Source organism: Giraffa tippelskirchi, chromosome 3 (genome assembly GCF_054371585.1).
Source record: "Giraffa tippelskirchi isolate mGirTip1 chromosome 3, T2T-mGirTip1v1.2.pri, whole genome shotgun sequence".
NCBI classification, from domain to species: domain Eukaryota; kingdom Metazoa; phylum Chordata; class Mammalia; order Artiodactyla; family Giraffidae; genus Giraffa; species Giraffa tippelskirchi.
Genome location: NC_137277.1, coordinates 15,634,840 through 15,649,878, shown reverse-complemented (window position 1 = coordinate 15,649,878; position 15,039 = coordinate 15,634,840). Strand labels below are relative to the sequence as shown.

Below are 15,039 nucleotides of genomic sequence, written 5' to 3'. Positions count from 1 at the left end.
ACGCTTCTTGAATCTGTATTCAGTGTCCTTTTTCATGTAGTACATTGTGTGGTTCTTTCAGTGTGAATGCAATTGAGAAACCTCCTCCTTTGTCTTAAAATGTGTTTATTTTCCCCTCAGTCTTGATTGGTATTTTGGCTAAAGTGGTAGTTATTTTGGTTGGTTCTCTTAAGCCACATCATAACCCTTCTTCTATTTGGTGGGGTCTGAAACCTGAAAAATTGCAATTCCCTTGCTGCCAGGGTATGACTGTGAATATCTTCCACCAATTAGACGCATGTCCATGGGACCTGGAAAGGAGAAGGGAGATGATGATTTCTGCTGAAAAGCAAGTATCTCTAGTGGCAGAACTCCACACTCCACTGGGCTCCAGTTTCTGGGTGAGGCAGTTGTACCGAAGGCAACAATGCTAACAGTAGCAGCAGTAGTTGTCTGGTCTCCAGATTGTAAGAAAACCTATAGATAAATTAGAAGACCTTTAGACAAATTATTAAAATTGAAAAGGGAATTTAGCAAGGTTGCTGGATACAAAGTTGATGAAGAAAAGTGATTGTGTTTCTATATGTCCACAACATGAAATAAAAATACAACTTAACATAGCCTCAAAATATTGACCACCTAACACTAAATTTAACAAAAAGTACGCAAGATTGTTTATACAGAAAATGATAAAACACTACTGAGAGAGTTGAAGAAGACAAACAAATGATGAAATGCTTGCAGTTCAGAAAACTCAGTATTATAAAAATGTTAATTCTCCCCAAGTTGATCTAAAAGTTCAATGCAATATCAATCAAAAACCGTACTGTGTTTAGTTTTTTCTGTAAGGAAATAATAAGCCGACTAAAATGTGTATGGAAATGCAGGGACTTCCCTGGCGGTCTCGTTTAAGGCTTTGTGTTTCCACTACGGGGGCACGGATTCCATTCCTGGTTGGGAAACTAAGATCCCACAAGCCTCGCCAAGTACAGAAATGAAAAGGTCAAGAAAAGCTAAGACATGACTAAAAAGAACAAGGTGGGGAAATTGCTCTTCCAGCTATTATGATCTATTTAAAAGCTGAGTATGGCATTGACACAGGAGAGATAAGTATAGAACAGTGAAATAGAATTTACAGCCCAGAAAGAAACCCACGTGTATATGAACATTTGATTAGTGACAAAGATGACACTGCAGTTTGGTGGGGAAAGGACGGCCTTTTCAGTAGGCAGTGCTGCAGCAATGGGGTATGTCCATGCAGGGGAGGGGAAACGAATGAGATGCCAGGATTTCCCTAGTAGTGCAGTGGATAAGAATCTGCATGCCAAAGCAGGGGGCACAGGTTTGATCCCTGGTCTGCGAAGACCCCACATGCCACGGAGCAACTAAGCCCACGTGCCACATCTACTGAGCCTGCACTCTAGAGCCTGCATGCTGCAGCTCCTGGAGCCTGTGCACCTAGAGCCCGTGCTCTGCAACAAGAGAAGCCACCGCACTGATAAACCTGTGCACCACAGCGAAGAGTAGCCCCTGCTCACAGCAACTAGAGGAAAGCCCATGCAAAGCAACGAAGACCTGGCACAGCCAGAAATAAATAATAAAATTAAAAAAAAAATGTGATGCCAATTTCACATCACAGAAACAATTGCAGGCTGATATAAACTGAAATATGAAAGTAACTAAAAAAGCCTTTAGTAAAAAAAAAAAAAAAGCCTTTAGTAGATAGTAGTATAGGATAATGCTTGTATGACCTCAAGTTGAAAAAATATTCATCTGGACACACATTCACAAAAAAACACTAACCGTAAAGACAACGGCAGGCACAACAAGTTCTTAAAACTTCATCAACCTGGAGGAGAAAATGGCAGCCCACTCCAGGATTCTTGCCTGGGAAGTCCCATCGACACAGGAGCCTGGCAGGCTATAGTCCATGGTGTCACAAAAGAGTTGGACATGACTTAGCAACTAAACCAACCAACCAACCAACAATGCAAGAATTAAATAAGATGATATGTGCTGAATGAGAAGCCCGTGCACCCCAAGGAAGAGTAGCCCCTGCTCAACACAACTAGAAAAAGCCCTCACAGCAGTGAAGACCCATCACAACCAAAAATAAATGAAGAAATAGATTTTTTTTTTAAAGATGATATGTGCTGAAAGAGTTAAAAGAAGCTATGTAAATATATGAAAGCCTATATGGGAAATAATATTGAGTAAAAATAATAAAAGTGGATCTGTAGTCACCAGTCATTACAAGCCAGAAATCAATTTTGCATGATATAATGCATTAGAATTTTAAGTCTACTGAGTTTGGTGTTTGGTAAAGCTACTTGGTTATAATAAAAACTGTAAGCTAAAACAAGAAAAAACTTCATCAAAAAGTACCATTAAGATAATGAAAAATCAAGCTACAGAGTAGGAGAACAATTACTAAAAAATAAGAAAAAGTCAAAACACTTCAGTAGAAAAATAGGCCAAGTACCTCAAACAGGCACCTTATAAAAGAAATCCAAATGGCCTGCGAATATACGTAAAAGTGCTTGACCTTATTAGTCATCAGGGGAAATATAAATTAAAATCACAATGAGATGCCAGTATATACCCACAAGAGTGGTTAAACTGAAACAAAAGATATCACCAGTGTTGGTGAAGATGTAGGGGAATGGGGATGTTCATATTGCTCATGGGAATGCAAAGGTGGTAGAACTACTTTGGAAGAAAGTATGCATTATCTACTTGGACTGGAGATAAACATACCCCAGTTCAGTTCAGTCGCTCAGTTGTGTTCGACTCTTTGCGACCCCATGAATCACAGCACGCCAGGCCTATCTGTCCATCACCAACTTTCGCAGTTTACTCAGACTCATGTCCATTGAGTCGATGATGCCATCCAACCATCTCATCCTCTGTTGTCCCTTTCTGCTCCTGCCTTCGATCTTTCCCAGCATCAGAGTTTTTTCAAATGAGTCAGTTCTTACCATCAGGTGGCCAAAGTACTGGAGTTTCAGCTTTAGCATCAATCCTTCCAATGAATATTCAGGAATGATTTCCTTTAGGATGGACTGGTTGGATCTCCTTGCAGTCCAAGGGACTCTCAAGAGTCTTCTCCAACACCACAGTTCAAAAGCATCAATTCTTCGGCGCTCAGCTTTCTTTATAGTCCAACACTCACATCCATACATGACTACTGGAAAAACCATAGACTTGACTAGACAGACCTTTGCTGGCAAAGTAATGTCTCTGCTTTTTAATTTGCTGTCTAGGTTGGTCATAACTTTTCTTCCAAGGAGGAAGAATCTTTTAATTTCATGGCTGCAGTCACCATCTGCAGTGATTTTGGAGCCCCAAAAGATAAAGTCTGTCACTGTTTCCACTGTTTCCCCATCTATTGGCAATGAAGTGATGGGATTAGATGCCATGATCTTAGTTTTCTGAATGTTGAGTTTTAAGCCAACTTTTTCACTCTCCGCTTTCACTTTCATCAAGAGGCTCTTTAGTTCTTCTTCGATTTCTGCCGTAATGGTGGTGTTATATGCTTATATGAGGTTATTGATATTTCTCCCAGCAATCTTGATTCCGGCTTGTGCTTCATCCAGCCCATCATTTCTCATGATGTACTCTGCATATAAGTTAAATAAGCAGGGTGACAATATACAGCCTTGACATACTTCTTTCCCGATTTGGAACCAGTCTGTTGTTCCATGTCCAGTTCTAACTGTTGCTTCCTGACCTGCATACAGGTTTCTCAAGAGTCAGGTCAGGTGGTCTGGTATTCCCATCTCTTGAAGAATTTTCCACAGTTTGTGGTTATCCACATGGTCAAAGGCTTTGGCATAGTCAATAAAGCAGAAGTAGATGTTTTCCTGGAACTCTCTTTCTTTTTCGATGATCCAGCGGATGTTGGCAACTTGATCTCTGGTTCCTCTGCCTTTTCTAAATCCAGCTTGAACATCTGGAAGTTCACGGTTCACATACTGTTGAAACCTGGCTTGGAGAATTTTGAGCGTTACTTTGCTAGTCGTGTGAGATGAGTGTAGGTAGGTGCCCAATATGCTACTGGAGATCAGTGGAGAAATACTCCAAAAAGAATGATGGGATGGAGCCAAAGCAAAAACAATACCCAGCTGTGGATGTGACTGGTGATAGAAGCAAGGTCCGATGCTGTAAAGAGCAGTATTGCATAGGAACCTGGAATGTTAGGTCCATGAATCAAGGCAAATTGGAAGTGGTCAAACAGGAGATGGCAAGAGTGAATGTCGACATTCTAGGAATCAGCAACCTAAGATAGACTGGAATGGGTGAATTTAACTCAGATGACCATTGTATCTACTACCGTGAGCAAGAATCCCTTAGAAGAAATGGAGTAGCCATCATAGTCAACAAAAGAGTCCGAAATGCAGTACTTGAATGCAATCTCAAAAATGACAGAATGATCTCTGTTCATTTCCAAGGCAAACCATTCAATATCACAGTAATCAAGTCTATGCCCCAACCAGGAATGCTGAAGAAGCTGAAGTTGAACGGTTCTATGAAGACCTACAAGACCTTTTAGAACTAACACCCAAAAAAGGTGTCCTTTTCATTATAGGGGACTGGAATGCAAAAGTAGGAAGTCAGGAAACACCTGGAGTAACAGGCAAATTTGGCCTTGGAGTACAGAATGAAGCAGGGCAAAAGCTAATCGAGTTTTGCCAAGAGAATGCACTGGTCATAGCAAACACCCTCTTCCAACAACACAAGAGAAGACTCTACACATGGACATCACCAGATGGTCAACACCGAAATCAGATTGATCATATTCTTTGCAGCCAAAGATGGAGAAGCTCTATACAGTCAGCAAAAACAAGACCGGGAGTGGGCTGTGGCTCAGATCATGAACTCCTTATTGCCAAATTCAGACTTAAATTGAAGGAAGTAGGGAAAATTACTAGGCCATTCGGGTATGACCTAAATCAAATCCCTTATGATTATCCATTGGAAGTGACAAATAGATTTAAGGGGCTAGATCTGATAGACAGAGTGCCTGATGAACTATGGATGGAGGTTCGTGACATTGTACAGCAGACAGGGATTAAGACCATCTCCATGGAAAAGAAATGCAAAAAAGCAAAATGGCTGTCTGAGGAGGCCTTACAAATAGCCGTGAAAAGAAGAGAAGGGAAAAGCAAAGGAGAAAAGGAAAGATATTCCCATTCAAATGCAGAGTTCCAAAGATAGCAAGGAGAGATAAGAAAGCCTTCCTCAGCAATCAATGCAAAGAATTAGAGGAAAACAACAGAATGGGAAAGACTAGAGATCTCTTCAAGAAAATTAGAGATACCAAGGGAATATTTCATGCAAAGATGGGCTTGATAAAGGACAGAAATGGTATGGACCTAACAGAAGCAGAAGATATTAAGAAGAGGTGGCAAGAATACACAGAATAACTGTACATAAAAGATCTTTATGACCCAGATAACCACGATGATGTGATCACTCACCTAGAGCCAGACATCCTGGAATGTGAAGTCCAGTGGGCCTTAGAAAGCATCACTATGAACAAAGCTAGTGAAGGTGATGGAATTCAAGTTGAGCTATTTCAAATCCTGAAAGATAATGTTGTGAAAGTGCTGCCCTCAATATGTCAGCAAATTTGGGAAACTCAGCAGTGGCCACAGGACTGGAAAAGGTCAGTTTTCGTTCCAATCTCAAAGAAAGGCAATGCCAAAGAATGCTCAAACTACTGCACAATTGCACTCATCTCACACGCTAGTAAAGTAATGCTCAAAATTCTCCAAGCCAGGCTTCAGCAATACGTGAACGTGAACTTCCAGATGTTCAAGCTGGTTTTAGAAAAGGCAGAGGAACCAGACATCAAATTGCCAACATCCACTGGATCATCGAAAAGGCAAGAGAGTTCCAGAAAAACATCTACTTCTGCTTTATTGACTATGCCAAAGCCTTTGACTGTATGGATCACAATAAACTGTGGAAAATTCTTAAAGAGATAGGAATACCAGACCATCTGACCTGTCTCTTGAGAAACCTGTATGCAGGTCAGGAAGCAACAGTTAGAACTGGACATGGAACAACAGACTGGTTCCAAATAGGAAAAGGAGTACGTCAAGGCTGTATATTGTCACCCTGCTTATTTAACTTATATGCAGAGTACATCATGAGAAACGCTGGGCTGGAGGAAGCACAAGCCAGAATCAAGATTGCTGGGAGAAATATCAATAACCTCAGATAAGCAGATGACACCACTGTTATGGCAGAAAGTGAAGAAGAACTAAAGAGCCTCTTGATGAAAGTGAAAGCAGAGAGTGAAAAAGTTGGCTTAAAGCTCAACATTCAAAAAACTAAGACCATGGCATCTAGTCCCATCACTTCATGGCCAATAGATGGGGAAACAGTGGCAACAGTGACAGACTTTATCTTTTGGGGCTCCAAAATCACTGCAGATGGTGACTGCAGCCATGAAATTAAAAGACACTTACTCCTTGGAAGGAAAGTTACGACCAACCTAGATAGCATATTTAAAAGCAGAGACATTACTCTGCCAACAAACGTCCATCTAGTCAAGGCTATGGTTTCTCCAGTAGTCACATATGAATGTGAGAGTTGGACGGTGAAGAAAGCTGAGCACTGAAGAATTGATGCTTTTGAACTGTGGTGTTGGAGAAGACTCTTGAGCGTCCCTTGGACTGCAAGAAGATCCAACCAGTCCATCCTAAAGGAGATCAGTCCTGGGTGTTCATTGGAAGGAATGATGTTGAAGCTGAAACTCCAATACTTTGGCCACCTCACGCGAAGAGTTGATTCATTGGAAAAGACCCTAATGCTGGGAAGGATTGAGGGCAGGAGGAGAAGGGGACGACAGAATATGAGATGGCTGGATGGCATCACCGACTCGATGGACATGGGTTTGGGTAGACTCCGGGAGTTGGTGATGGACAGGGAGGCCTGGCGTGCTGTGATTCATGGGGTCGCAAAGAGTCGGACATGACTGAGTGACTGAACTAAACTGAACTGAGATGAGTTTAATTGTGTGGTAGTTGAGCTTTCTTTGGCATTGCCTTTCTTTGGGATTGGAATGAAAACTGACCTTTTCCAGTCCTGTGGCCACTGCTGAGTTTTCCAAATTTGCTGGCATATTGAGTGCAGCACTTTTACAACATCATATTTTAGGATTTGAAATAGCTCAACTGGAATTCCATCACCTCCACTAGCTTTGTTTGTAGTGATGTTTCCTAAGGCCCACTTGACTTCGAATTCCAGGATATCAGATCATACTATCATGGTTATCTGGGTCATGAAGATCTTTTTTGTATAGTTCTTCTGTGTATTCTTGCCACCTCTTTTTAAATATCTTCTGCTTCTGTTAGGTCAATACCATTTCTGTCCTTTATTGAGCCCATCTTTGCATGAAATGTTCCCTTGGTATCTCTAATTTTCTTGAAGAGATCTCTAGTCTTTCCCATTCTATTGTTTTCCTCTAATTCTTTGCATTGATTGCTGAGGAAGGCTTTCTTATCTCTCCTTGCTATCTTTGGAACTCTGCATTTGAATGGGAATATCTTTCCTTTTCTCCTTAGCTTTTCCCTTCTCTTCTTTTCACGGCTATTTGTAAGGCCTCCTCAGACAGCCATTTTGCCTTTTTGCATTCCTTTTTCTTGGGGATGGTCTTGATCCCTGCCTCCTGTGCAATGTCATGAACCTCTGTCCATGGTTCTTCAGGCACTCTGTTTATCAGATCTAATCCCCTGAATCTATTCCTCACTTGTACTGTATAATCATAAGGGATTTGATTTAGGTCATACCTGAATGGTCTAGTGGTTTTCCCCACTTTCTTCAATTTAAGTCTGAATTTGGCAATAAGGAGTTCATGATCTGAGCCACAGTCCGCTCCCAGTCTTGTTTTTGCTGACTGTATAGAGCTTCTCCATCTTTGGCTGCAAAGAATATAATCAACCTGATTTCGGTATTGACCATCTGGTGATGTCCATGTGTAGAGTCTTCTCTTGTGTTGCTGGAAGAGGGTGTTTGCTATCACCAGTGTGTTCTCTTGGCAAAACTATTAGCCTTTGCCCTGCTTCATTCTGTACTCCAAGGCCAAATTTGCCTGTTACTCCAGGTGTTTCCTGACTTCCTACTTTTGCATTCCAGTCCCCTATAATGAAAAGGACATCTTTTTTGGGTGTTAGTTCTAGAAGGTCTTGTAGGTCTTCATAGAACCGTTCAACTTCAGTTTCTTCAGCATTCCTGGTTGGGGCATAGACTTGGATTACCAAGATATTGAATGGTTTGCCTTGGAAACGAACAGAGATCATTCTGTCATTTTTGAGATTGCATCCAAGTACTGCAGTTAGGACTCTTTTGTTGACTATGATGGCTACTCCATTTCTTCTAAGGGATTCCTGCCCACAGTAGTAGATATAATGGTCATCTGAGTTAAATTCACCCATTACAGTGGCTCCTGAGGAGGTATGGGTCAGCAGTGGACTGCTGTAGAGGTATGGCTGGGTGCAGCAGACCTGGGTATGGCATAAACCCTCTTAAAGGAGGTCGCTATTAATCCCACTGCCAGAACTTACACAGGACTGGGGAAATAGACTCTTGGAGGGTACAAACAGGACCTTGCGCACACCAGGACTCAGGAGAAAGGAGCAGTGACCCCACAAGAGCCTGACCCAGACTTGCCTGTGAGTGTCTAGGAGTCTCTGGCGGAGGCATGGGTCGGCAGTGGCCTGCTGCAGGGTCAAGGGCGCTGAGTGTAGCAGGCTGTGCATGGGACCTTTTGAAGGAGGTCGCCATTATCTTCATTACCTCCACCATGGTTTGGCCCCAGGTATATAACTTCCCTGGTGGCTCAGATGATAAAGCGTCTGCCTACAATGCCAGAGACCTGGGTTCAATCCCTGGGTTGGGAAGATCTCCTGGAGATGGATATGGCAACCCACTCCAGTATTCTTGCCTGGAAAATCCCATGAAGGGAGGAGGCTGCTAGGCTACAGTCCATGGGGTCACAAAGAGTTGGACATGACTGAGCCACTTCACTTTCTACTTAAATAAGAGGGAGGGAACACAGCCCCACCCATCAACTGAAAATTGGATTAAAGATTTACTGAGCATGGCCCCGCCCATCAGAATAAGGCCCCATTCCCCCCTCAGTCAGTCTTTCCCATCAGGAAGCTTCCATAAGCCACTTATCCTTCTCCATCAGAGGGCAGACAGACTGAAAACCACAATCATAGAAAACTAACCAATATGATCACATGGACCACAGCCTTGTCTAACAATGAAACTATGAGCCATCCTGTGTAGGGCCACCCAAGATGGATGGGTCATGGTGGAGAGTTCTGACAAAACATGGTCCACTGGAGAAGAGAATGGCAAACCACTTCAGTATTCTTGCCTTGAGAACCCCATGAACAATATGAAAATGCAAAAAGATAGGACACTGAAAGATGAACTCCTTAGGTCGGTAGGTGCCACATATGCTACTGGAGATCAGTGGAGAAATAACTCCAGAAAGAATGAAGAGACAGAGCCAAAGCAAAAACCACAACCAGTTGTGGATGTGACTGGTGATAGAAGTAAAGTCTGATGTTGTAAAGAGCAGTATTGCATAGGAACCTGGAATGTTAGGTCCATGAATCAAGGCAAATTGAAAGTGGTCCAACAGGAGATGGCAAGAGTGAATGTCAATATTTTAGGACTCAGTGAACTAAACATACCCCATGCCCCAGTAATTCCATTCTTATGTATGTTCAAAATAATTGCATGCACTTGGGAACCAGGAGACATGTGCAAGACGTGTAAGAATGGTCATAGCTGCATTGTTTGTAACAGTCCCAAGCTGTGTGTATGCATGCTAACTCACTTCAGTTGTATCCTACTCTTCGTGACCCTATAGACTGTAGCCCACCAGGCTCCTCTGTCCATGGGATTCTCCAGGCAAGAATACTGGAGTGGAATGGGATGCCCTCCTCTAGGGGATCTTCCTGACCCAGGGATGGAACCCATATCTCCTGTGGCTCCTGCATTGCAGGTGAATTCTTTGCCACTGAGCCACCAGGGAAGCCCAAAATAGATAAATTATAGAGTATTCAAACAAGGGAATACTACTTAGCAAGATAATAATAATCTAGACAGTATATTAAAAAGCAGAGACATTACTGACAAAGGTCTGTATAGTCAAAGCTGTGGTTTTTCCAGTAGTCATGTATGGATGTGAGAGCTGAACCATAAAGAAAGCTGAGCACGGAAGAATTGATGCTTTTGAACTGTGGTGTTAGAGAAGAGACTCTTTAGAGTCCCTTGGACGGCAAGGAAATCAAACCAGTCAATCCTAAAGGAAATCAACCCTGAATATTCATTGGAAGGACTGATGCTGAAGCTGAAGCTCCAGTACTTTGGCCACCTGTTGTGAAGAACTGACTCACTGGAAAAGACTCTGATGCTGGGGAAGATAGAAAGCAGAAGAAGAAGGGGACAACAGAGGTTGAAATGGTTGGATGGCATCACTGACTTGATGGACATGAGTTTGAACAAGCTCCAGGAGTTGGTGATGGGCAGGGAAGCCTGGCATGCTGCAGTCCATGGGGTTACCAAGAGTCGGACACAACTGATCGACTGAACTGAACTGAACTGGAGCTGGAGGAATAAATGAACTACAAATACATGCAGCATCTTGGGTAAACCTCTCAAACACGATGTTGAGCAAAAGGAGCCATGAGAATAAATGCTATGTGATTTCATTTACATTCAATTTTGAAAAAGCAGGCAAAACTAAAGATGGTGCTTAGGAATGCATATGTGGGTGGTAAAACTATAAAGAAAAGCAAAGATGTGATTCCCATAACAGGGTAGTTAAGTTGGGGAATTGGGGTTGTGATTGAGAAGAGCTATGCAGAGGGCTTCTGGGATGCCGACAACATTCTGTTGCTAGTGTCCACTTAATAGAACTTATTTAACTGTGGATGTATATTTTTATGCATTTTTATATAATGCGTACTCTATTTCACAACCAAAAAAAAAAAAAGAATATGTGGGTTTGAAAAAGCACCAGGGACGTCCCCGGTGATTCAGTGGCTAAGACTCTGCACTCCCAATGCAGGGGACTCAGCTTCCATCCCTGGTCTGGGGACTAGATCCCGCATGCCCCAGCTAAAGAGCCCACGTACTGCAGCTAAGACCTGTCTCAGCAAAAAAAATCAAAAGCCAAAGGGAAACTTCTAGACATGAAAAAAATGTAACTATTGAATGAAAACTCAGTAGATCCTCTTCCTCTTCCTTTTCCTCTCCCTTTTCCTCTCCTTCCCCTCCTAAACAATTCAGTCCAAAAGCCATGGGCTGGGGCTCAATGCCTGTGCGGGGGGTAGGTGCAGGTGGAGGCCACAGAAAGTTGGGGTTGTGTGAGGAGGGTGGTGTGAGAAGTACACAAAACACTTAACGGTGCCCGGAACCTGGTATATGCTCAGCCTATGGCAGTTATTATTATTGTCGTTATTATAGTCGTTACTCCAGGAAATGGTGAAGGACAGGAAAGCCTGGCGTGCTGCAGTCCATGGGGTTGCAAAGAGTCAGACACAAGCAACTAAACAACATAGTCATTACAAAGGAAATGTTGAGAGATGGCAGAGAACCGGCAGTCACCTCCTCTGCTTCCAGCTGCATCTGCAGCCTCACCCACTTTGTGTTGACAGCTTTCTTGCTTTAAGTGTTCAAGATATATTGCTCCTTTTCTACCCCGGGGCTTTCCAGTGCCTCGGGTGAGAGGCCAGTGGAAGCCCACTTGGAATGCCCACATGCATCACCTCCTGGGGGCAGCCGTCAGCCAATGGGGGATGGGAGCCGATGGATAAGTGCTTCTCGCAGTCCTCAAGGGGATAATTCTGAGAGGCATTTTTTCATTCCACAGAGAGTTCCAGTGGAATCGAGCCCCAGCTCCCCACAGCAATGTCCAGCTCAAACTTACACCTCGTTCTGGCTTTTCCTCCAGTCCCTCATGCCTGTTTGCTGGTGTCCCTTCTGTTCCACAGAAGGCCTTTTCTCAGGCTCTGCTTTCAGGGCTATCAGACTATAAGAAGGCTGGAGAAAGCAGCCCTGATAAACAGATTTCCTCCCAGGATGAACGGGCAAGAAGGACTTTGTTGCTGGTGGTAAGGGGAGTGGAGATAATCCTTACATGTTGTAACTTCACAATTACTAAGACTTTCCCCTGCAGTGGGGAAGGGGGCAGAGGTAAATAATGAAGCTCGAGGTTATGCAATAGTTCTAGCACTTGAAAGGCAGGAGGCAGTGGTAATTATACGGATTGTGGGTTGGTTGGCTTCTGCTAACTGCTTTAGAAGCTTTGCGAAGAGAAAATGAGAGGCTGTGGATTCAAGGCATGTTGTGAAACCCAGGGACATTCTGGACTTTGAGACTTCAGGTGGTCTTAATAGGATCAAATCCAGTTACTGGGGTGCTCATTAATTCGCCAGCCCCTCCCTACCTCTTGTGTTGGCTTCTTCTCTATTTCACTCTCCCTGGGCCCTCATATAAACAACCTGCACCAAGTCCTTGCCTCAGGCTCTGCTTCAGGAAGGAGCTCAAGTTACTACATCAAGAGGTTAATGGTGGCCAAGTAACTAAGTTTATGACCTCAAAGACTGAAGATTTCTAAGAGGAGCAGCCAATTAGTATGACACATGCTAAGGATGAACATACTATGAATAGCTAGCCTTTTTTTTTTTTCCAGTTCTTACTCTGTGCCCGGCCCTGTTCCAAACCTTTTACATTCATTACCTGAGTTAGTTCTCACAGCAGCTCCATGATGTAGGTAATATTTCTCCCTGTCCCTCTCCTCTTTCCCCCACCCCTTCAAGTGAGGAAACTGAACCCCAGGATTTATGTAACTTACCCAGAGTCACACAATTAGCACTGAGCCTGGATTTCCTCACCCTCAGCCTCTGTGATATACTGAGTTCCTCCAAATATTGTTGTTCATTTGCGAAGCTGTGTCCTCCTCTTTGCAACCCCATGGACTGCAGCACGCCAGGCTTCTCTGTCCTTCAGTATCTCCTGGAGTTTGCTCAAACTCATGTCCATTGAGTCGGTGATGCCATCCAAACATCTTATCATCTGTCTGCCCCTTCTCCTGCCTTCAGTCATTCTAGCAGCAGGCTCTTTTCTAGTGAGTCAGTTCTTTGCATCAAGTGGCCAAAGGATTGGAGCTTCAGCTTCAGCATCAGTCCTTCCAATGAATATTGAGTTGATTTCCTTTAGGATTGACGGTTTTGATCTCCTTGCTGTCCAAGGGACTCTCAAGAGTCTTCTCCAGCACCACAATTTGAAAGCATCAATTCTTTGGCGTTCAGCCTTCTTTAGGGTTAGTCAAAAGTTCATTTGGGGTTTTCTATAACATCTTATGGAAAGAACCCAGATGGACTTATTGGCCAAGCCAATAAAAATATCCATAGAAAGAAGGGGAAATTAAGCTCATGAATGCTGCTTTATGGCAACAAAATCCTCAGATTCATCTGGACCTGTGTGTACAGCATAGCCCTTCCTACCCTGAATATGCATTCCCACAGCCAGTGCTGCTGTTGTTCTTTGCTGGGGTTTAAGTCCCAGTTCAACCACTTACCAGGCTGGGGATGACCCTGTGAAATTACTTACCCCATCTAAGCCTCAGTTTCCTTACCTGTAAAATCAAGTTAATAATACCAGTCCCAAGGGTGTTACGGAGAAGGCAATGGCACCCCACTCCAGTACTCTTGCCTGGAAAATCCCATGGATAGAGGAGCCCGGTGGGCTGCCGTCTATGGGGTCGCACAGAGTCGGACACGACTGAAGCGACTTAGCAGCAGCAGCAGCAGCAGCAAGGGTGTTACAGAGTTAGTGTCTAATTAGCTGATAACTATGATTTTTCTAGTCGAGGTCCATTGTTGAGAATAGTTAAGACTGAGGTTCAGGCAACCCCCCAAGAAGAAGAACAGAGTTGAGCAATTTTGGCCAAGTTATTTTGTGTCCAGAACCCCAGAAATGCCTCTTGGCTTTATCGGACTTTACTTACAACTCCTGGGATGAGAGATTCAAACCAGAAATATTTTTGCCCCTCAAGTGGACTGAATGGTGGCTTCCCCATAATTCCTAACACTTGGAACCCATGAATATCACCTTACTTGAGAAGAAGGTCTCTGAAGGTGTAATTAATAAGAATCTCAAGATAAGATCAACCTGGACCATCTGGGTAGTTCCTGAATCTACTGTATGTGTGCTAAGTCACAGTTGTGTCCGATTCTTTGCGTCCTCATGGACTGTAACCCGCCAGGCTCCTCTGTCCATGGAATTTTCCAGGCAAGAATACTGGAGTGGGTTGCCATTTCCTCCTCCAGGGGATCTTCTTGACCTAAGGGCTGAACCCACGTCTCTTACGTCTCCTGCATTGGCAGGTGGGTTCTTTACCACTAGCACTACCTGGGAAGCCCCAAATCTACTGACTGGTGTCTTTATAAGAGAAAGGCTGAGGGAGAGAAGATCATATGAAGAAAAGGCAGAGAAGGGAGAGGTGCTGCCACAAGCCAAGAAACACCAGCAGCAACCAAAAACTGGAAGTGGCAAGTGAGACCTCTCTCCCATGAGCCTTTGGAGGGAGCGCAGCTCCTATTGATACCTTGATTTTGGATTTCTGACCTCTGGTACCATAACCAGCTGAGCCACAAAGGAAGCCCACCAATACTGGAGTGGGTAGCCTATCCCTTCTCCAGCGGATCTTCCCGATCCAAGAATCAAACTGGGTCTCCTTCACTGCAGGTGGGTTCTTTACCAACTGAGCTATCAGGGAAGCCCTATGAGAAAATACATGTCTGTTGTTTTAAGTCAGCAGTGTGTGGTAATCTGTTACAGTAATCCTGGGAAACTATTCCATTTCTCTCCTCTCCCCCACTCAACTCCAGGCTGTCCTCTTGACAGAGAGCTGACCGGAAATGCAGCACATAAAGGCACGCCTCTGACATGAGCTAAATCTTGAGGACTGAGAAAGTCCATGGAAATCAATAGAAATGAATTTGCAGGCTTCCGGAAGCTAAGAGC

General features: G+C 43.6%; 1 protein-coding gene across 2 annotated transcripts in view; it reads left to right on the top strand.

Annotated features, from left to right (window-relative positions):
- The window catches only part of POLG2 (DNA polymerase gamma 2, accessory subunit), a 59,747-nt gene that overhangs the window by 21,641 nt on the left and 23,067 nt on the right, over positions 1 to 15,039 (top strand). The window contains exon 10 of one of the 2 annotated variants that reach the window (XM_081576831.1): positions 10,180 to 10,722. The exons of the other annotated variant lie outside the window; for it this stretch is intronic. Within the exon in view, the coding sequence (XP_081432957.1) occupies positions 10,180 to 10,195 (16 nt within the window). The 3' untranslated portion in view covers positions 10,196 to 10,722. Of the gene's footprint in view, positions 1 to 10,179; positions 10,723 to 15,039 lie in introns of those variants that run through there. 2 annotated transcript variants of the gene reach the window in all.